The sequence below is a fragment of the Trachypithecus francoisi genome, unplaced genomic scaffold, assembly GCF_009764315.1.
Source record: "Trachypithecus francoisi isolate TF-2019V2 unplaced genomic scaffold, Tfra_2.0 Lachesis_group20, whole genome shotgun sequence".
In the NCBI taxonomy this organism is placed as follows: Eukaryota; Metazoa; Chordata; class Mammalia; order Primates; family Cercopithecidae; genus Trachypithecus; species Trachypithecus francoisi.
The window spans coordinates 54,547,773-54,566,701 of NW_022681466.1; the positions used below are offsets into that span (position 1 = coordinate 54,547,773).

At 54.3% G+C, this 18,929-nt stretch overlaps 2 protein-coding genes across 15 annotated transcripts in view; one reads left to right on the forward strand and one right to left on the reverse strand.

Moving 5' to 3' along the window:
* Positions 1-7,983, forward strand: part of SUPT6H (SPT6 homolog, histone chaperone and transcription elongation factor) — a 43,790-nt gene extending 35,807 nt beyond the window's left edge. For both annotated transcript variants that reach the window (XM_033181803.1, XM_033181804.1), the window contains exons 29-37: positions 477-672; positions 2,576-2,814; positions 3,380-3,493; positions 3,667-3,791; positions 5,544-5,656; positions 5,937-6,014; positions 6,110-6,276; positions 6,705-6,892; positions 7,204-7,983. In XM_033181803.1, the coding sequence (XP_033037694.1) occupies positions 477-672; positions 2,576-2,814; positions 3,380-3,493; positions 3,667-3,791; positions 5,544-5,656; positions 5,937-6,014; positions 6,110-6,276; positions 6,705-6,892; positions 7,204-7,390 (1,407 nt within the window). In that variant the 3' untranslated portion in view covers positions 7,391-7,983. The remainder of the gene's footprint in view (positions 1-476; positions 673-2,575; positions 2,815-3,379; positions 3,494-3,666; positions 3,792-5,543; positions 5,657-5,936; positions 6,015-6,109; positions 6,277-6,704; positions 6,893-7,203) is intronic.
* Positions 7,984-9,575: 1,592 nt separating this feature from the next.
* Positions 9,576-18,220, reverse strand: PROCA1 (protein interacting with cyclin A1). 13 transcript variants are annotated; one of them, XM_033181825.1, is made up of 6 exons: positions 17,241-17,479; positions 13,209-13,234; positions 13,057-13,140; positions 10,770-10,905; positions 10,370-10,561; positions 9,576-10,274 (listed from the first exon to the last, which is right to left on the reverse strand). In XM_033181825.1, exons 5-6 carry the CDS (start codon positions 10,507-10,509, stop codon positions 9,620-9,622), a joined length of 795 nt encoding a protein of 264 aa, XP_033037716.1. In that variant the 5' UTR covers positions 10,510-10,561; positions 10,770-10,905; positions 13,057-13,140; positions 13,209-13,234; positions 17,241-17,479; the 3' UTR covers positions 9,576-9,619. The 13 variants fall into 13 exon arrangements, with proteins under 13 accessions (XP_033037716.1, XP_033037705.1, XP_033037707.1 ...); XM_033181814.1 differs by having other exon boundaries at positions 13,209-13,277; positions 17,241-17,278; XM_033181816.1 differs by lacking the exons at positions 13,209-13,234; positions 17,241-17,479 and adding an exon at positions 17,883-18,198 and having other exon boundaries at positions 10,379-10,498.
* Between the last annotated feature and the right edge of the window lie 709 nt (positions 18,221-18,929).

The following is an 18,929-nucleotide window of genomic DNA, read 5'->3' on the forward strand; positions in this document are numbered from 1 at the left end:
GAAAATACAAAAATTAGCCGGGTGTGGTGGCATGCACCTGTAATCCCAGCTACTTGGGCTAAGACAGGAGCACCGCTTGAACCCTGTGTGGAGGTTGCAGTGAGCCAAGATCACGCTACTGCACTCTAGCCTGGGAGATGAGTGAGACTGTCTCAAAAAAAGTTGGGGGCTTAGGGGAGTCAACCTTTGATGGCACTTTGGGAACAGTAACTAGGCAACTTCATTGGAGAAGAGAAGAGTGTCAGGGACAGAGTAGATCCAGCAGGCTCCAGCTGGTTTTCCTGCCCAGAGTGGAGGCATCAATGCAGGGATTCCACGCCAAATTCCCAGTTTGCCATTCAGCAGCTGGCTGGCTTTGGGCAAGTCACTTTACACTTTACACCTTTCTGCCTGGACTTTGGTTTTCTCGTGTGTGAAATAGGGCATCGGGCTAGATCATCTTTGTCCCTTCCAGCTCAAATGTTCTGTGGATCTAGGTGGGAATGACTGTTCACTGCCGCATCATGAAGATTGACATTGAGAAGTTCAGTGCAGACCTGACCTGCCGCACTTCAGACCTCATGGACAGGAACAATGAGTGGAAGCTGCCCAAGGACACCTACTATGACTTTGATGCTGAAGCTGCAGACCACAAGCAGGAGGAGGACATGAAGCGGAAGCAGCAGCGGACCAGTGAGTGTGCCTCCTACCATCTCTGTGCACCCTGAATCTTGGCAGTTCTCCCAGTGCAAGATTCAGGCCACAGGATGCACATGTGTCAGTCTCAAGTGGAAGTGGGTACTCAGCTTTGAGGTGCTGAGGCCTGGAGATGTCATGAAAAAGTCATAGGTAGGGCTGGAACCCAGAGTCTTTTGGGTCACATTTGCCTTGTGACTCTTAAGGCCTCATTCTTTCAGTGTCCTAGGAGCCCAGGTTAACGCGTCCTTCATATCAGCTAATCCAGGCCCAGAGAAGGTGAAGGAGTCTCACAATCCAATAGTGGGTCAGAAATTAAGCCCAAACAGGGTGGCTCATGGCTGTAAGCCCTGCACTTTGGGAGGCCGAGGCAGGAGGAGCACTTGAGCCCAGGAGTTTAAGACCAGCATGGGTAACTTAGTAAGAGCCCATCTCTACAAAAACATTTTTAAAATTAGCCAGGAGGCCGGGCATGGTGGCTCAAGCCTGTAGTCCCAGCACTTTGGGAATCTGAGACGGGTGGATGACGAGGTCAGGAGATTGAGACCATCCTGGCTAACACGGTGAAACTCTATCTCCACTAAAAAATACAAAAAAAAAAAAAAAACTAGCCAGGTGAGGTGGCGGGCGCCTGTAGTCCCAGCTACTCAGGAGGCTGAGGCAGGAGAATGTCGTAAACCCGGGAGGCAGAGCTTGCAGTGAGCCGAGATCCAGCCACTGCACTCCAGCCTGGGCGACAGAGCGAGACTCTGTCTCAAAAAAAAAAAGAAAATTAGGCGGGCGCGGTGGCTCAAGCCTGTAATCCCAGCACTTTGGGAGGCCGAGACGGGCGGATCACGACGTCAGGAGATCGAGACCATCCTGGCTAACATGGTGAAACCCCGTCTCTACTAAAAATACAAAAACTAGCCGGGCGACATGGCGGGCGCCTGTAGTCCCAGCTGCTTGGGAGGCTGAGGCAGGAGAATGGCGTAAACCCAGGAGGCGGAGCTTGCAGTGAGCTGAGACCCGGCCACTGCACTCCAGCCTGGGCGGCAGAGCGAGACTCCGTCTCAAAAAAAAAAAAAGAAAGAAAATTAGCCAGGAGCCGGGTGCGGTGGCTCATGCCTATAATCCCAGCATTTTGGAGGCTGAGGCAGGCAGATCACTTGAGGTCAGGAGTTCAAGACCAACCTGGCCAAAATGGTGAAACCCCATCTCTGCCAAAAATATAAAAACTAGCCAGGTGTGGTGGTGGGCGCCTGTAATCCCAGCTACTGAGGCAGGATAATTGCTTGAACCCAGGAGGGAGAAGTTGCAGTGAGCTGAAATTGCACCACTGCACTACAACGTGGGTGACAGAGTGAGACTGTCCCCCCCAAAAAAAATGGCCAGGCGTGGTGGTTCACGCCTGTAACCCCAGCACTTTGGGAGGCTGAGGCAGGCGGGTCGCTTGAGGTCAGGAGTTGAAGACAAGCCTGGCCAAAATGGTGAAACCCTCTCTCTACTAAAAATACAAAAACTAGCCAGGCGTGGGGTGGGTCCCTGTAATCCCAGCTACTGAGGCAGGAGAATTGCTTGAACCCAGGAGGGAGAAGTTGCAGTGAGCCGAAATTGCACCACTGCATTACAACATGGGTGACAGAGTGAGACTCTGTCTCAAAAAAAAAAAAAAAAAAATTAGCCAGCCATGGTGATGTGCACCAGCATTCCCAGCTATTTTAGAGGCTGAGACAGGAGGATCGCTTGAGCCCAGGAGTTCGAGGCTACAGTGAGCCATGATTGTGCCACTGGCACTCCAGCCCAGGTGACAGAGCACCCCAACTCAATAAATAAATAAGAAGTGAAGGCCTGGTTTGTCCTGTTGCTGCCAGCTCCTAGCTTCATCATCCAGTCTGTACTACTTTTCTGCTCTCTTCAGCATATATCAAGAGAGTGATCGCACACCCATCCTTCCATAATATCAATTTCAAGCAAGCAGAAAAGATGATGGAGACCATGGACCAGGGTGATGTGATTATCCGACCAAGCAGCAAGGGCGAGAACCACCTGACAGTGACCTGGAAAGTCAGTGATGGCATCTACCAACACGTGGATGTGCGGGAGGAGGGCAAGGAAAATGCCTTCAGCCTGGGAGCCACTCTGTGGATCAACAGTGAGGTGAGAGCCAGTACCTGCCCTCCTCCCATCCCACTCCTGCTTTCAGAAAGGCGCCGTTCAGGGCACCTTCACCTGACATTAGTAACTCGAGTCATAGGTATTTTAGCTCTGCAGAGCAACAAAATGGGAGGTGGTTTGCAGAATGAGTCATTTGATATCAATTTTGTTTATTTTGTCCCCTCATTCCCTGTCCTCCAAACGTTAAAATAGTCCACCTAGAGGGAGCTGGTGGAGGAAGAGAAGAAAATACACATGTGTATGCACACACATATATCAAGTTTCTCTTTTCTGTTTTCAGTGAAGAGAAATCTGGTGAATTTTCCTCTTGTTCCCAAGCACTAGGGGAGAATCAAAGCCAGGATTTAAAGGACTTTATGCCCTGTGAGCTAATATATCTGGACATGACACAGATGGATAAATTGAGGGGACTTTGCTATGGAGTGAGGCTTCAGCAGGACTGAGAAGCCCATCCCCTGCCATGGTTTCTCTTCTGGATGGATTTGATGAAGGGCCAAGAGTCTCAGCTCTGGATATGACACATGAGGCCTTTACCTTCTTCCCACAGGAATTTGAAGATTTGGATGAGATTGTTGCTCGCTATGTCCAGCCCATGGCATCCTTCGCCCGGGACCTTCTAAACCACAAGTATTATCAGGACTGCAGCGGTGGGGACCGCAAGGTGAGCCCAGGTCTCTCTGAGGGATGACACTTTCCAGTCACTTAAGGATGTACGCTTTTCCCTTCAGTGTAGGGGACACTCAAGCGGTAAAGGAAGTGTACATCATGTGTGCACCAGACATTGTGTACCAAGCATGCTGCTATCCCAACCTCTCCCCCTCATTCTACCCCCAGAAATTAGAGGAGCTGCTCATCAAAACTAAGAAGGAGAAGCCCACCTTCATCCCTTATTTCATCTGTGCCTGCAAGGAACTGCCCGGCAAGTTCCTACTGGGATACCAACCCCGGGGTAAACCCAGGTGAGCACTAGTGCTGAGAAGGTGCTGCCACTGGGGTTCATAGGCAAGTTAGAAGGGAGGGAGAGGCCCGGCGCAGTGCCCTCTCTGGCTCTGCTGGACTGCCTTTCTCCTCTCATCTGTTTAGAACAGAGGTGGAGGTTGGAGGTGGGAAAAGAAGGTGATGATTTAGAGGCAAAAAGGCAAGGATTCACATAAGAAGGGCGCTTTCTTTAACACCGTGAGAAAGGAGTTCCGTTCACCTCCTCTCCCTCCCACAGAGTGACAGGAGTCACCAGACACTCTTCACCTGATTGCAGAAACTGGGGGCCAGTACACTGGTCTCTCCTGTCCACCGCCTGCCTCACCCTCACCAGGGCTTGCACACAGTGGCTCACTGTTGCTGTAATGTGCTCACTCCACCTGCACTGAAACGGTGGTCAGGAGAGCCTGTCTCCTGTTCTGCTCTGTCTCCTGCTCTGCCCCCTTCTGTGTGACTGATAGGCTGGCCTTCCTGAGGAATCCCAGCTAGAGGAATCTGAATCCCTCTAGCACTTACTCTGAACCTAGAGGACAAAGTCCAGTTTCCTTAGACCTGCCTCTTTATGTCTGTGATACAGACTGGTAATCACACTCACCTTCTCTGCCTAAGCCCTGCCCCCATCCTTCCATTTGCCTTTGGCCAAGGCCCTGTGCACTTCTGCTTTTATCCCTGTACTGGCTGCACCTGATGCACAGCTCAGGCTGCATTAGTAGGCACTCAGTGGCCAGATGACAGGAAGCCCTAGACTCTGGACCGTGTGCCATCTTGGGCGTATCTGGAATATTGTGCTCATTTCTTGAGAAGCCTGTTGACTCACCAGTGTGCTTCCAGAGGCCAGCAGCCAGGGCTAAGTGGGGCTAGAAACTGTGTCCTATGAGGAACAGTTGAGCAAACTGAGCGGGGTGGGGGTTGGGCGGGGAGGGCCTCTAACCAGGACCAGGTACAGCATGATTGCTTCTGGAGAAAGGAGCTGACTCTCCTTGTGTGGCAGAATTAATAGAAGAGATAGGAGGTAGGTGTCAGCCTAATAGAAATGAGAACTGTGTACTATGTAGCATTATCTGGTTGCCATTGATAGCTGGCCTTTATTGAGCACAACCCAGCTATAGGCATTGTGGAACGTGCTCTGTGCATTCTCATTTATCCTCACGCCCACCCCATAGGTTTAAGTGCTTTGGTCCTCGTTGGACAAATGAAGCAGAGATTCAAGTTTAGTAACTTGGTGCAATGTGTCATATGCGGTGAATGGCAGAGCTGAAACTAGCACTGGAACTAACCTAGAGCCCCTCTTAACTACTATCTGCTACTCTCAGAAGTGTTGAACAAGGGCAGACTACCACCTTCCACAGCCACTGCAGAAAGATGCCTGTTTTGGGGGAGTTGCAATTTGCTGCTCTGGGAGGTCCCTTCCAACCCTGGCAGTATGGGACCTTGGTCTCCCTTCACCGGCGGTATCTTGCCTTCATACTGCAGCCCAGTATGGTAGCACAGCCTCCAGCAAGCCTTCCTCCGGCAGCCTATATGCTGCACACAGGGCCACCGACTCGTTGGCCTTGACTGTATTCTGCCATGTGCTGCTCACCTCCCTTCACAGGCCTGGGGACTGGCTCTGTCATCTCTCCTTTCCCCTAGCACCCAGAATGGCTACTTCATATGGTGGGCATCTGTTCTGGTTGCTCTCTCATGGTGAGTCCCAAGTGGTTTCTGACGCATGTTTCCTTCTAAAATCCCAGGATAGAATATGTAACGGTGACTCCAGAGGGATTCCGGTACCGGGGCCAGATCTTCCCAACCGTGAATGGACTCTTTAGATGGTTTAAGGATCACTACCAGGATCCTGTACCAGGTGAGTTCTGCTCTTCCTGACTTCAGGGGCCTGGCTGGAGGAATACCTAGGACCTGACTCAAGAGTAGTCCCAGACTAGGGGACCAGGTGAGAAGTAGGCTGTCACTGCAGCTGTCTTACTCCTCCTGCAGCCTCCCAGCATCAGGAAGTTTATCCATCCACTGTGTCTATGCAGCTTCCCTTCCTCCCTCCACCTACTTCAGTGCCCCCTCCACCCCCTGAAATGGGAAACCAAAAATAGGTTTCTGGAGGGATGTAACTAAGTAACCACTTCCTGCAGGCATCACCCCTAGCAGCAGCAGCAGAACCCGGACCCCTGCCTCTATCAATGCTACCCCGGCCAACATCAACCTTGCAGGTGAGGAGCTTGAGCCTGGGACTGGAGGTGGGCAGGGTGGAGCTAAAGGGACTTTCACCTCTAACATGCCCCTCCCCGCCTCTGTGTGCTTACAGATCTGACACGGGCGGTGAATGCCCTGCCTCAGAACATGACTTCACAGATGTTCAGTGCCATTGCTGCGGTGACAGGCCAAGGACAGAACCCTAATGCCACCCCAGCCCAGTGGGCCTCCAGCCAGTATGGCTATGGCGGCAGTGGAGGCGGCAGCAGTGCTTATCACGTATGTGACTTGGGGAGGAGGCTGCCTGTGCAGGGTGGGGCCCATAGACTGGCCTCTCACATTGCCCACAAGGGGCTTCACATGCACAGATGGGGCTGCTACAGCCTTGGTAACTGTCTCCAACAGATATTCCTTGTCCTCAGGCCCATTTGAAGGGGAAGAGAGTAAGAGAGGGCATAACGTTTCCACGGGCCTTTGGAATCTTTGGAACCCACAAGCCACTAGAAACTTGACATGGTCAGGATCAGTGGGCACCACTGTGTGCTCGGTGCCGACCTGCAGACTTCCCACTGCTGGTCAGAAGCACACGCTCAGTGGAGAATCATCTGGAAAGCTTTGCTGAGCCCACCCTTGCGCTTACCCAGAATTCACAGCAAGGCCAAACAAGTCCCACACCCATCCCTATTTAACTCTTCATGCCTCTCCAGGTATTCCCAACGCCAGCCCAGCAGCCAGTGGCCACACCACTAATGACCCCTAGCTACTCCTACACGACCCCAAGCCAGCCCATCACCACCCCTCAGTACCACCAGCTCCAGGCCAGCACCACCCCGCAGTCGGCCCAGGCCCAGCCCCAGCCCTCCTCCAGCTCCCGGCAACGGCAGCAGCAGCCAAAGTAAGTATCTGTATGGTGGCACAGTGCAGGTCAGTGGCAGGGGCAGGTGTTGTCAAGAGGCCGAGAGGCTTAGCGTAGGTAGGTGCTCTGGATCCTTTGAGGGCCCTGATCACGTGATATGCCAGGAACACTTAGTTTCTGGGTGAAGACAGAAGAGGGCAGTGTGGCAGCCAGCTGCTGCTATATCTGCCTCACCCCAGCAGAGGGGCTGCTGCCCATACGTATGAGGTTCCTTTCTGCAAGGGTACAGTGATTGGTGGGAAGACTTCCTTTTAGCAAAGTCCCAATCTCAATTTTTCTTCCCTTCCCAGGTCCAACAGCCATGCAGCCATCGACTGGGGGAAAATGGCAGAGCAGTGGCTGCAGGAAAAGGAGGCAGAACGGCGGAAACAGAAGCAGCGGCTGACACCTCGGCCTTCCCCCAGTCCCATGATCGAAAGCACCCCCATGTCCATTGCTGGCGATGCCACCCCACTCCTGGACGAGATGGATCGGTAGGGGGCCTGCTCCTCGGACTCTGGTTACCTCTGAGGCTGGGAAAGGCCTGGCCTCCCACTGCCTCCCTCCCTGCCCCTCCTTTTCTGTCCATAAAGTGGCGTGAAGTGACGTTCTCTTTGGTGGTCAACCTGGATGGGTGACAGGCTGGATGGCCTTGTGAACTTGAGCTCAGTGTGTGCTAGGCAACAATTCTCCCACTGCAGACCCTCACCGACCACCTGGCCTGGGACCGGGCTGGGAGGGGAGTGTGGCAGGGAGGAGGAAGAGGAGGGTGAGAATGAGTAGAACAGTTTTGATTCTACTCCCTACAAGCCATTTTGAACTTCTGCCCTCACCAGACGCTGGGCTGTGACTGGGACACAAAACTCAGCACATGAGTCTCCCCTGGCTCTTGTGGGGAGAGGGATGCTATTTATTCAGTTTGGGGCAGGAGGGAGAGGAGGGAAAGTATTTCTGACCCTGATGCCAACAGCCGGGTGGCTGGGACACAGGGAAGCAGCACTAACCTGCCCAGTCCCTGCCTGACTGCCCTTTCCCCACTGCTGCTGCCACCGCTTCCTGCCTGTCATTTGAATAAACAGTGTTTCTATTGAGCCCTTGCCAAAGCCTCTCTCTCCAACTCTCCAGCTCTTTGAGGGGTGGCTTTCAAAGCAGTGTTTGGAGCTCCAGGGACCCCCTTGACTTCCATCAGAGGCAAAGATTCATAGACTAGGCAGCTTCTGCATCAGACTGCCTGGGGTATATCCCTGCTCTGCTTACCAGCCCGGTGACCCTGTGCCAGCTCCTGCTGGCTTTCAACTGGCTTTCTTACCTGTAACATGGAGTTAGTGATACCTGCCTCATCAAGCTGCTGTGAGGACCAAGGCAGCATGTGCAAGCTCCTTGGCCCAATGCTTGGTACCTCGCAAATGTTAGCCGGTATTAGGACACTCACTCACTCACCCACAGCACAGCTGCCCCATCCCCCCACGCCTGCTGGGCTTCTCTGGCATACTCGAGAAAGGCCACAAGTACATCTGGGTTTCTCAACTTGAGCCTCTGCTGTTCATCTCCTCCCTTTTCCCAGCTGGGCCTTGGTCTCTGGCAAACTCTCAGCAGTAAGGTGTTCCTGCCCCAGGATAGGGCCCCACTCACCTGCTCCCCTCCAACACACTGGCCCTGGCCTTTTGTCCCTGCCCCACTACATTTTTTGTTCTGAACCTGCCATCCCTGTTTCTGCACAAAGGCTTCATCTCATAGCTCTGTGAGTCAGTGCTGGGAGAGTGGGGCCTCTGGCTCCCTTTCCTCTGCTTGGGGCTCAGCAGAGAAGTCAGAAAAGGCCACTGCTGCCCGGACGTGGCACACTCCCTCCCCTTGCTTTTCTTCATCAAGAGCTGGGGGAAGGGGCCAGCTCTGCCAGGAACTCAAAAGTCAGCTCCCTTCAGCACAAAAGGGCTACAAGGGAGGAGCTGGACCACCAGCTGGGAAGGTCAGTCTCTGGTGGTACCTCGAGCACCTTCTGCAGAGCCACTTAGAGGAGGGAAAGGCCAGGCACAGTGGCACAGAGTGGGTTAAAAAGTTCCATTTATGGCCGGGCGCGGTGGCTCAAGCCTGTAATCCCAGCACTTTGGGAGGCCGAGACGGGCGGATCACGAGGTCAGGAGATCGAGACCATCCTGGCTAACACGGTGAAACCCCGTCTCTACTAAAAAATACAAAAAAATTAGCCGGGCGAGGTGGCGGGCGCCTGTAGTCCCAGCTACTCGGGAGGCTGAGGCAGGAGAATGGCGTGAACCCAGGAGGCGGAGCTTGCAGTGAGCTGAGATCCGGCCACTGCACTCCATTCCAGCCTGGGCGGCAGAGCCAGACTCCGTCTCAAAAAAAAAAAAAAAAAAAAAAGTTCCATTTATTGGGGTATCACTGCAGACAGTACTGCCTCTCCCAGAAGTGGGTTTCACATAGACCGAGAGTCTCTCCCAGGAGAGAGGTGAAGTCCTCCTTCCCACCCAGAGGTACTCTTCCACCTTGTCCTAGGAGGTAGGAGGAAACAGGGCTGTGCCCCTTCCTTTCCCTCCCACCTGCCTTCCCATGGGCTTCCTTTGTGAAAGCTGGATTGCCTTTGAGAAACCCCCGCAGCCCTGAGCCCACCCCTTGCCCCGCAAGAAACAGCCAGGTTGGAGGGAGAGAACAGCAGCAGAGGGCCAGCCACAGGCTCGATGGCATTTATTCTGCACCCTGACCACCCTGGCCTCAACTGAGGTTGGGGTTTGATCCTGGAGATTTTCTCTTGTTTACCTTCCTGGCTTGTGAGGGCTTTGCCCCTGTCTTTTTGGCCTGAACTGTGTTCTCTCTCTTCCTGGGCGAGGATGATTCCAGAATATCCTCGCTGGACAGTTCCTCCTGCCCCCGGCCATTGTAACTGTCCTCGCTCTCCAGCTCTTCCCTGCTTTCTGGGCTGGACTCGGATATCCTGGCCAGCTGTCTTGGGCTTAATGATCGGCTCGCGTCTGGCGGGGAAGGCTCCAATTTAACCGGGCTTTTCTTCTTAGTCAACTGGCCTTTCTTGGCTTTTTTTTTCAGCTTTGCCTTCTCACCCATCTCCTCCTCCTTGTCTTTCTCTTTTTCCTTTTTCTTCTTTACCTTCTTGATCACCTTGCTGCCCTGACCCTTCCCTGTGGGGCTCTCAGAGCGCCAGATGGTGATGGGCGCTGCGGAGTCAGGGGTACCAGTGGCCATGCTGGTGCCTAGGTCAGGGGAGGCGGTGGCAGGCCCCACCTGCGTTGGGATGGGGGGCTTGCTTTCCTGCTCCTCCTCTTCCTCTTCTTCATTTAGATCATCTGCCCCACACTCATGGTGGAGGGGATGGTGGATCACCGCCACAGAGACAGGTCTGTAGCTTTTGCACCTGGGAGGAGGGATGATGAGGGAAGTTTGACAGAGTGGGGGGGAGCAGTGCCCTGTAGAGGCCCCTTCCCCATCAGCCCACCGGGGCTCGCTCACCAGCCATACCAGAATCGCTCCACATGCTGCTCCTCCGGTGTGAGCTCAAAGCAAGGGGACTCGATGACATGGGAGCAGGTTGGGCCCGCACCCCGGGAGCTGCTGCTGTCCTCTGAGCAGTCCTTCAGCCTGCCATACATGGGACTCTCAGCCCGGCTCCCATCACTCCCCCAGGGACCCAGAGCCAGAAACCTAAGGGACAGTGGGCTTCTGCTGGGCCTGTCCCAGGCCGCCAACAGACCTCCCCATTTATCTTAGAGCAGAGCAACGTGTGCAGAGCTGGGACTGGGCTGGCAGCACCAATTCAAAGCTGAAGAGGCAAACCAAAGGTTGAAGGGGACACCACAATGAAAGTTGGGACCTGCTCTGCCATGGGGCCCCCAAGGGGGCGGGCCCTCACCTAGAATTACAGTTGCAGTGGTTGACAGAGCGTAGGTGCAGGCTGTGGCAGACACAGTCAGAGGCGAAGGGGTAGATGATGTGCCCAGTGCACTGCTTGTGTTTCCAGCAGCACTTGTCAGGCTCCTTGCAGTCACCTGAGGGGGCAGGGGTCTGTGTCATCAGCAGCAGCCGCAGACCTCTGGGTCTTCCCACAGCTCAAGCTAAAACCTCACCAAATTCACCTACCACCACCAGCTGTCCCCACCCCAAGAAGTGTTTCTGCTTCAGTAGTAGTAACTTGGCCCCAGAGTAACCCCAGGTCCCAGCAAAATGTCTGGTTCCATGTCTGATACACAGGAGACCCTCACCAAGCCCCCTGCAGTCCTGTGACTCCCTGTTACTTCTGTCCTCTCCCTCCAGTGGGAGGCTTCCACTGGCTCCTGCCTGCCCTTCACCCAGCTACCCACAATGAGTGGTGGCCCTGCTCCACAAGGCACCTGGTAGGAGAAGGCCCTCCTGCCATGGCACCCCGGAGCCCCAGGAGCAGCAGAGCCGCAGCATCCTCAGTTCCTACACCTGCCCTGGCCCGCTCTGATCTCTCACAGCCTGGCCAGGATCTAAGGCCCGCATCATGCTCCTTAGCTTCTGTCTCATCCTTCCCTCCCCACTTCCCCCTCCTCCCTTCTCCTTCAAGCCCCTTTTCTCCTCCCGCCTGACACCTTTCTCACTCCCCTCCCTTCCCATGCCCGCTTCTTGATACTTTCCCTGTTCTTCACGCAGCACCTTCCCACACTCTCCCCACTGCCTAGAGCGCCAGGCTTTTGAACGACCCACCCCCAGCCTAGGCACCCTTTTAGGCAGCACAGAGACCACATCGCCTTTCCCAGGGCACAGGAAGAAGCTGCTGGGGTGAGAATTTGGGGTTAGGGGAAAGCCCTGGAGAAAGGCCCCCACCTCTGTTGCTCAGCTCAATGCCAGTCCTGAAGACAGGAGAATTTCCCCAGTCTACCACCACTGCCTCACCTCTGACCCTGCCTAAGGCCCTGATCTACCACTGGCTGTCCCCTCTCAAAGGTAAGCCCATGAGGCAACTCTGCGCCTCTCACAGCCCAGAATCTCACTCACCAGGCAGAGGACAAGGGACCTTACCTCGGATTCCCCCGCACCTCTAGGGGAGGGAGGGAGCCGGCACTGGCCTGGGGTGCTGTGGCTGGCTTACCCTCAAACAGGCCATGAAAGGGCCGGGCACGGTGGCTCAAGCCTGTAATCCCAGCACTTTGGGAGGCCAAGACAGACGGATCACAAGGTCAGGAGACCAAGACCATCCTGGCTAACACGGTGAAACCCTGTCTCCACTAAAAAATACAAAAAACTAGCCGGGCGAGGTGGCGGGCGCCTGTAGTCCCAGCTACTTAGGAGGCTGAGGCAGGAGAATGGCATAAACCCAGGAGGCGGAGCTTGCAGTGAGCTGAGATCCGGCCACTGCACTCCAGCCCGGGTAACAGAGCAAGACTCCGTCTCAAAAAAAAAAAAAAGGCCATGAGGATTGTGCCTTTGCCAGTGCCCACGAGGAGAGGAACTAGGGTGAGACCTCATACTGGTCACCAGCCAGCAATGAGCCCAGGCTGTGGTGTGAGTCCAAGTGGCCTCACAGTGCAGCAGCTTGGCCTGAGGCTTACCCACATTTCTCCCTCCTTCCCTTTCCCACACAAGGCTGTGAAGTCCTGGGTCCTCACTACACTGCTGACCCATGAGTGATCTGTGTCTTTCTCCTCCCCTCTTGTACGCTTTATCCCCCGGGAAGATGAGGAAGGCATAGGTGTGTGGCAGGACCCTGAAACTTCACCACCACCTCGGTCTTCCTCAGCACTGCTGAGCTGGGACAAAGGGCAGCATAGTGGCAAATCGCCCTGAACTTGTAGTCAGGCCTGAGCCCAAGTCGTGGGTCTGTCACTTACTAGCTGGGTGGCCTAGGGCAAATTCCTTTACTTCTCTGAGCCTTTAGTTTCCTTATCCACAAAATGGGATGGTGGTCATACCTATTTGCAGGGTTGTTGGGCGTACTCAATTCACATATGTCAAAGATACTTATGTGCCATACAGTTCTATACAAATGAATGGGGTGATTGTGGCCTTGAGAAAGGGGTCCCCTCTGGCATCTGTAGGGGATGGGTTGAGGATGGGGCAGCTTCAGGACCAAACACTTCCCTCCCTCCCTGCCTCAGGACCAAGCTTCCACCAGGTATCAGCTTTCCCAGATGAGGGGTGATGGGGACCCCCCTGGGTCAAAGGTCTCCTGGACCCACCTTCAGAGAAGGTAGACACATCAGTGCTGGACGCCACACCAGCCAGCAGATGTCCTCTCTCCCAGCTGGGTAACCTGTTTACATCTGAGAGAGCACAGAGTGGCAGTGGCAGCAGCAGCCCCCTCCCTGTGCCATTTATTCACCAAACATACCCCGAGAAGTTCCACATGTCAGGCCCCACTGCATCCTGGAGATGCAGAGATAAAACAACAGTCCCTGCTCTTGAGGGGTTGCGGGGTTGGAGGGGTGAGGGGGAGGGAAGAGGGACACAGGAGGTTCATGACAGTAGTGTGATACAGATGCTGACAGGGAAATGGTAGCACAGGACAAGGGCCACCTACCAGGACTGGAAAGGAGGACAGGGGACTATGGAAGACTTCTTAGAAGGGGCATCACTAGAGTTAGAGTGATGAATAGGAGCCAGCCAGGGTCTAGGCAAGGAGGGACAGCTCCGGAAACTGTCCCAGGGTGTGTGGAGCCTGGACAGAGGATGACCCTGAGCAGACCTCCAACTGGGGTGGCAGCTCCCCATCAGCAGCCACAAGATAGAGTCTGCCCCTTTGCCTTTCCTTCCCACAACTAGCTTTGTCCCTTGAGGCACTGGACTTCAGGTCTGCTTAAGGAAGGGAAACATTGCTTGGCGTCTACAGCAAGCCTTCGGTGGCACTTGGTCATCCTCCTACAAGTCTCTGATCAGCTCCTCCTCTTGTTTTCCGCAGCACAGCAAATACTCAAAATTTGTTAAATGAACAAAAGAATGAATGAATGACTTTAAGCACTTCCTGGAAACTCCTGCAACCACTGGTTCTCTCAGCAGATAATTTCACTGCCATTATCTGTGGACACTCCAACCCCCATCAACTTTGCTTGCCTGGGAAAGGGGCGTCCCTCCTTTCTCATGCCCAAAGCATCTATATTTTAGGTCCCAACCAGAATTGACACCTTCTCCTTCTTTACTGGCTTCTTTTTTCCCCCCTTACAGGCTATAAACATCATAAAACAAAACACTCTGCCAATCCTGTTTCTCCTACCATTGCATATACCCCTTTCAATCCAAATTGATTCACTCATTCATTTAGAGGACATATGTTGGGTGGCTTCACTCAGCACTAGAAAAGAGGCCAAGTCCCTACCTTCAGTGAGCTCAGTGTCTCCACCTTTCTTCTCTTCCAGCCGTCTGCAACATGGCAGCCATCCGCCCCCCAATCTGAATAGCTTTGGCAACGGCCACCAGCAGTTTCCCAGTAGCCAAACCCAGTGGGCTTCTTATCTCACTTGACCCTGTTTTTTGTTTTGTTTTGTTTCTTGTTTTTGTTTGTTTTGTTTTGAGATGGAGTCTCGCTCTGTCGCCCAGGCTGGAGTGCAGTGGTGCAATCTTGGCTCACTGCACCCTCCGCCTCCCAGGTTCAAGCAATTCTCCTGCCTCAGCCTCCTGAGTAGCTGGGATTACAGGTGCGTGCCACCACACCTGGCTAATTTTTGTATTTTTAGTAGAGACGGTGTTTCACCATGTTGGACAGGCTGGTCTCGAACTCCTGACCTCATGGTCCACCCTCCTTGGCCTCCCAAAGTGTTAGGATTACAGGCGTGAGCCACCGCGCCCAGCCTCACTTGACCCGGTTGACCAATGAATCTCCTTCTTCTGCAAACTGTTCCTTGGACTTCCATAGCAGACCTCATCTTTCTCTTCCTTCTCTAACCAGCTATTTAGTTCTTCCCTGTCTCCTTTGTTATCTCCTCTTGTTTTGCTGTACACCTTAAATTGGTGATTACCAGACTTGGTCACCTCCTCAGAAGACTCTACAAAAGCATGTCCTGGATAATTTCATCAACTTCCATGTTTTCAACATCCACCAATGAAATGACATAAATCTGTAATCCCATCATTTTGGGAGTCTGAGGCGGGAAGATCACAAGCCCAGGAGTTTGAGACCAGCCTGGGCAACATGGCAAAACCCCATCGCTACAAAAAATACAAAAATTAGCTGGCTTAGTGGTGCACACCTGTAGTCCCAGCTACTCAGGAGACTGAGGTGGGAGGATCACCTGAGTCCAGGGAGGTCAAGGCCGCAGTGAGCCGTGATCGCACCATTGCACTGTGGCCTGGGCAACAGGGTAAGACCCTGTCTCAACTAAAATATATGCCTTTGATTCTAAATCCCCACAACAGCCCCATTCTATGGATGAGAACAGAGACTTAGAGAGGATAAGTAAGTTGTCCAAAGATACATGTTAATAGATGGCAGAGGTAGGATTCAAACCCAGGTCTTCCTGATTCCATAGCCTATGCTCTTTCAGCCCTATCTACTTACTGTTGGCTGGGGACACACCACTGTAAACAAAGGCCATTCTGTATGTGAAGCTCCACAACCAAACCTTAAAACCACATTCTGCTTGAGTGAGCTGGCGAGGCAGAGGTTGCAGTGAGCTGAGAGCACCACAGCACTCCAGCCTGGGAGACAGAGACTCTGTCTTACAAAATAGCTGGGTGCGGTGGCTCACACCTATAATCCCAGAACTTTGGGAGGTTGAGGCAGGTGGATCACGAGGTCAGGAGATCGAGACCATCCTGGCTAACACAGTGAAACCCCGTCTCTACTAAAAAAATACAAAAAACTAGCTGGGCGAGGTGGCGGGTGCCTGTAGTCCCAGCTACTTGGGAGGCTGAGGCAGGAGAATGGCATAAACCCGGGAGGCGGAGCTTGCAGTGAGCTGAGATCCAGCCACTGCACTCCAGCCTGGGCGACAGAGCGAGACTCTGTCTCAACCAAAAAAAAAAAGAAACCTTGTCTCTACTAAAAATACAAAAAATTAGCCGAGTGTGGTGGTGGGCACCTGTAATACCAGCTACTCACGAGGCTGAGGCAGGAGAATGGTGTGAACTCAGGAGGCGGAGCTTGCAGTGAGCCGAGATCGCGCACTGCACTCCAGCCTGGGCTACAGAGCGAGACTCTGTCTAAAAAAAAAAATTAAAATTAAAATTAAAAAATAAAATAATAAATCACATTCAGCTCCATATGCAAAATCTGTCCTACCAGGCTGGGTGCAGTGGTTCATGCCTGTAATCCCAGAACTTTGGGAGGCCGAGGTGGGCGGATCACTTGAGGTCAGGAGTTTGAGACCAGCATGGCCAACATTGTGAAATCCCATCTCTACTAAAAATCCAAAAATCGGCCAGGCGTGGTGGCACACACCTGTAGTCCCAGCTGCTCTGGAGGCCGAGGCAGGAGAATTTCCTGAACCCCAGAAGTGTAGGTTGCAGTGAGCCGATATCGTGCTACTGCACTCCAGCCTGGGCAGCAGAGTGAGACAGCGGGAAGGACAGGTTTTTTTTTTGAGGCGCAGTCACTTCCTACTACACCTGCTTTTTAGCTCCAACACAGCCAATTCCTCACCCTCTGGTTTTACTCAATCCGGACTCCACAGCCTCCCTTATCCACCCTGGACCCTAAAGTCTTGCTGCTGGGGCCTCAGCCAGGGTGAGGAACCAAAACTCCTTTGCCTTGCTGTTTCAGGAGGCACCATGAAAGAGGCACACATGGCCGGGCGCGGTGGCTCACGCCTGTAATCCCAGCACTTTGGGAGGCCGAGATCGGCGGATCACAAGGTCAGGAGTTCAAGACCAGCCTGACCAACATGGTGAAACCCGTCTCTACTAAAAAATACAAAAAAAAAAAAAAAAATAGCTGGGTGTGGTGGCACACGCCTGTAATCCCAGCTACTCAGGAGGCTGAGGCAGGAGACTTGCTTGAAACCGGGAGGCGGAGTTTGCAGTGAGCCGAGATTTCGCCCCTGCACTCCAGCCTGGGCAACAGAGCGAGACTCCGTCTCAGAAAAAAAAAAAAAAGCACACATGCAGGGTCAGCGCCTGTTTGCTCTCCACTGACTAGATCCCCCAGAGCTCGGACACCCATCAGCTCTGTTTGTGAAGGAGAGGAGCGGAGGAGGGACAAAGGGGGAGACGAATTTAGTAACTCTCTTCAGAGCTGAGAAAAGCAACCTGCTCTTTAGTTCCAGAGGACAGGAGAGCTCTGACCAGCAGCAGTCCAGAAGTCCTGCAGCAGGAGTGACTGACAACACACACAATGAATGAGGAGGGTGATAGGGTGAAAGAAAGTGGCAGGCTTATGGCGTCTTTCCCCGTGAAGCGTTATCGGCGCACAGAGGCCTAACTCCAGACTCACAGGTTATGCTCATCTGTACAGAATCCTCCCTGTCCTGCAGGGCCGAGGTGCTCTCCTCGCCCTCGAGGCACTGGGGGTGGGTACCAGAGCAGCCGAAAGGAGTAGGGCGGGAAGGGAGGGAAGGAGAAGGAAGGGAAGAAACTAGGAAAGGAAGGAGGGAAGAGGAGGAAGCAAGGGAGGGCCAGTGCGCCCGCGTCTCCTTGGAAATGGCTCTCTGGCCTCGCCCCCGCGGAGGTAATTGTGATGCCACGCGTGGAACCCTCAGTCTCCCTGGTCCATCCTCAGGGTCGATGGAACCGCCCGCTCCCGCCCAGGCGTCCGGGTGGGCGCTGGTCCATGGGCTCCAGCGAAGGCCGGCGCTTCAAGGGCAGCGGCCTGCGCCCGGTGCCACCCAGTCCGATAGCCAAAGAGTTACAGCTCTGGCTGAAGCCAGACTTCCCGCCCAACCTGCGGGCGACCCAGTAGGGCCTCAAGCCCCCAGTCCTCAATCATTGGCCCGCGACTCGACGCGAGCCCGCCCCCGGCCCTAGCTCCGCCCCGGCCCAGCGCTGGGCCCCGCCTCCCTCGTTGGTTTGCCTGCCTCCCGCGTGCGCCGCTCGGGGTCTGCGAGCCGGGCCGCGCCCTCTGTCCAGCCCCTCTTACCGCAGCACCGGCTCTCATCCCACGAGCGGACCTTGGGCTCGGTCTTTTCCTTAGTCCATCTTTCAATTGTGAGTGTCGTCCTGACCCACATCGCTCTCCGCCCAGGTCTTCGTCTCTACAGGACTCTTCCGTGAAGTCCAACCCTGAGCCTCAGCCCGGCCGAGACCTCGGCCCAGCCGTGAACTCCAGTCTCGGCTTAGCCCCCGCCTAGCCCCTAACCCCGCCTCATGCTGGCGCAGCCCCCGCCCGCCTCCCCTACTCCGCTCCAGGCTGCGTAGTCTTCCCAGCCCGGGTCTCAGCGTCAGCCGCGTTCTTCATCCGGGGCCTCCCGGCGCCTCGCAGGCCCCTCTTTGTTCCCCCTGTAACCCTAGGATTTCCCCTTTATCTCAGCCCTTAACCTTACAGGCCCAGCTTTCACCACCCATCTCTGGTTCCAACTTGCAGTCCAAGCCCCAGATTTTAACCCTGCCTCCAGATCGTAGCCCCAATTCTTAGTGTTACAACGAGCCTTGCCCCCAGCACCATTCTTAGCCCCGCCCCGGTCATTCTCTAAACCGCACACTCCCGCCCCGCTCCCTGCCCCGCCGACCCTTGGGAACCCAGCCGCAGCCCCACCTCTGCCCGCCGGCGAGCGAGCGAACCCCATCTCTACAAAAAAATACAAAAATTAGTTAGCTTAGTGGCGCGCACTTGTAGTCCTAGCTACTTGGGAGGCTGAGGTGGGAGGATCACCTGAGCCCAGGGAGGTCCTGGCGTCGCCATCTCCACTCCACCGTCCGGGCTTCGAGGTCCCTCCGGCTCTGGTGGAGCCCAGGCTTCCCCTCTCTCCGCCCACAGACCTCTCCCAAGGCCTAACTCCACTGGAGAACAGGGCAGGCTGCATTCATTGGAACCTCATCCCAGTGACACCCCTCACGCCCTCAGGTACAACACTGCGCATGTATATATCACAGAACACACAGAAAATCTACTCACCACACACATACAACATGCACATGGAACACAGAACTCCCATACCCGGTGTAGCACAAACACCACACCTGGTCT

What these genes read in the sequence shown, in the direction of transcription:
- PROCA1 (XM_033181813.1), bottom strand. Translation starts at nt 17,973, where the DNA reads ATGTGGGTCAGGACGACACTCACAATTGAAAGATGGACTAAGGAAAAG. An exon ending in GGATGAGAGCCGGTGCTGCG is followed by an intron (nt 13,141 to 17,882) that starts GTAAGAGGGGCT and finishes GTGCTCTCTCAG; the next exon opens with ATGTAAACAGGTTACCCAGC. An exon ending in GAGCGATTCTGGTATGGCTG is followed by an intron (nt 10,275 to 10,369) that starts GTGAGCGAGCCC and finishes CCCTCCTCCCAG; the next exon opens with GTGCAAAAGCTACAGACCTG.